We start from the raw sequence: 2,438 nt of genomic DNA, 5'->3' as shown, positions 1-2,438 counted from the left end.
TGAGTTCAGGGGAGGCCAAAGAAGCTTTCAGACTTTGACCCTTCCCCCTCATCCTCATCCCTTCACCCCTGTACTCAGATGCTCGCCACCATCAAGCCAACTCAAACGAAGGACAGGGTAGAGAGCAGACCTTCCCCTGTGGGTTTTCTGACACTGTAGCTCTTCAAGGGGGTAGAAGCCTTATCTTTCTCCCACTGAGCAGTTTGTGGTCTCTAACTGCTCACCTTATCGTTAGCAGCCCTCCTACACCCACCACCAATGACTTAGAGTGGGCACACACTTCCACAGAGCTTAATTTTGTTCTAATTGGATAAAAATACCTATGTTGCCAAAAGATCTATACACGTTTCAGACCCCAATTCTCCCCAAAGCGGCTCTAGTGGCAGCGCCAGTCTCTTCTAATAAATATCTGGAAGGAGTTTGACAAGAGCATTTGTGCGTCTCAGAAAGTGATTGCGTTTTTATGAGTATTTACATAGGATCGCAACCTGTCAAGAACTCACAAGGAAAAATTAGGGTCTGAGGTCCCCCAGGCAAAGGACAGAGTTCAGTTCTTTTTCTCCCTCTCCCCTTCGTGCTGTTGGAGGAGGATGGGTGTGCCACAATGGTAGAGCTTAGCAAACCTTTTCAGGTCTTCTGAGAGTCAGGTGCAGCCTGTTCTCATACGGCATGGACACCCCCAAACACATACAATCGCTTCCTCTTAGGGTCGTGTGTGTGTGTGTTTGCTGTTGTTGTGTGCAATCCTTGTGTGCCCTCGCCTGATGGCAACTCCACAGCACACAGTAGAACTGCCCCATGTGGTTCCCTAGGCTGAGAACTTTATGGAAATAGATGCGCCCCCTCCTCCCCCAGAAAAGACTACCATTTAGAGAGGTCTACAAATAAATTGGGGAAGAGGGAAAGGTTTTTTTCATAGATCTCTAGTTGCAAACATTTTTTTTTAACAGTGCCCTCTAAGTGCCAGGCACTTGGCCCGGTGGAGAGAAAACAAACAGGCCCTTGGAAGTTCATAGATGCCCCCATCCTGTCTTCTGCTTTCCCTTCGTGAGCCATCACTCACCACCAACTGCAGAAGTATGCAGCCACTCTCTGTTGATGAGGCCCCCACCCCCACTCCAGTGAATCCTAAATATTCAGACCTGGCACAGTTTTTAGTGCAAAAAAAATCTTCAAGTGAATCACTTGATGCTGCCAGATCCACTGTAAGTTAGAAGGTGAAAAATTCAGCAACTGGCAGACATGGCAAGCTACCTCAACGAGAAAATTTAAAAAAAAATTTTTTTTTAAGCAGTTCTGGGGAAAAAAAGGGCACCAGACCTCAGATCAGTGACAATACAGAAGAGCAATGTGTCCATTGTCACATTTTTTGTGTGCATCTTGGAGAGCTTTAAGTCAAAAGTTAAAAAAAATATATATGGACCATGTTTTCATTTTTTAAAACATGTTTTTGTGTACATTATTCCATTCAAGGCTTCCGTGTATCCAGGGATTTCTTAAGGTAGAGGTCACCCAGTGCAGTGTCGAAACAGGACACAGACGAGATGCAAACATTGACCCCTTCACTTCTTGGGAGTGCCAGCTGGGCCTGCAGGTGGGTACAGCACTGGCCTGGTCATCTCCATCCCAAATCAGCCTCTTCGGGTTACCCCAATAAGTCTGTCTCTGTGTCCCATGATGTGTGACTGGGTGGGACCCTCAGTAGGACATCACTATGCAGAACAAACAGACAAGCTCCGGGAAATGAAGAGATGTGCTTAAGGTCTCAGAGATTGGCTATTGATCAAAGACCTGCCTCAAGCAGGGTTTCTGATTCATCCTAATGTCCTCTCTCTTATGCCGTGTCACATCTCAATTTGGGATTTTAACTTTGTCTATGACTGAGGCAGATTTGCAAATCAATGTCTATAAATTATATATAGCATATAATGTGTTGATGTAAAACAAAGCATTGCATAAAGCAAAAACACAGCTCCTAGTTTGCTTGAGTTTGACTCTCCAGCTCCATCACTTACCATCTATACGTCCTGGTGCAAGTCACGGAGTCTCTCAGGGTCTCCATTTCCTCTTTTGCACAGTAAGGATAATGACAATATTGCACTCAGAGGGATTGTTGTGAGGAGTAAATGAATCGGTAAATATAAAATGCTCAAAACAGTGCCTGAAATATAGTACCGTATATACTCAAGTATAAGCCAACCCAAATATCAGCCGAGGCACCTAATTTTACTACAAACATGGCATAAAAAACATGCTGAAAAACTTGGCTTTTCCATGAATATTTCGGTAAGTATCCTGTGTTCACTATTATTATTATACACATTATATATTTTGGCATATAGTATTCTGAGAGAATTAACAGTGTCTAGCCTCACCTTGAGAAAGCAAAACTTACTCTCTAGCATTGTGGGGGGAGGCTTTGCCTGTCCATCCCTGGC

At 44.3% G+C, this 2,438-nt stretch overlaps 1 protein-coding gene across 1 annotated transcript in view; it reads right to left on the bottom strand.

Annotated features, from left to right (window-relative positions):
• SLC39A12 (solute carrier family 39 member 12) overlaps nt 1–2,438 on the bottom strand; it is a 76,817-nt gene that overhangs the window by 50,339 nt on the left and 24,040 nt on the right. Inside the window, exon 7 of the mRNA XM_004716020.2 lies at nt 2,396–2,433. Coding sequence (XP_004716077.1) covers nt 2,396–2,433 — 38 coding nt within the window. The remainder of the gene's footprint in view (nt 1–2,395; nt 2,434–2,438) is intronic.

Source organism: Echinops telfairi, unplaced genomic scaffold, assembly GCF_000313985.2.
Source record: "Echinops telfairi isolate 266 unplaced genomic scaffold, ASM31398v2 ScPeMD7_7473;HRSCAF=8511, whole genome shotgun sequence".
Lineage (NCBI taxonomy): Eukaryota > Metazoa > Chordata > Mammalia > Afrosoricida > Tenrecidae > Echinops > Echinops telfairi.
Note: the sequence above shows the minus strand (reverse complement) of the source record. Positions and strands in the feature narration are given on the sequence as shown.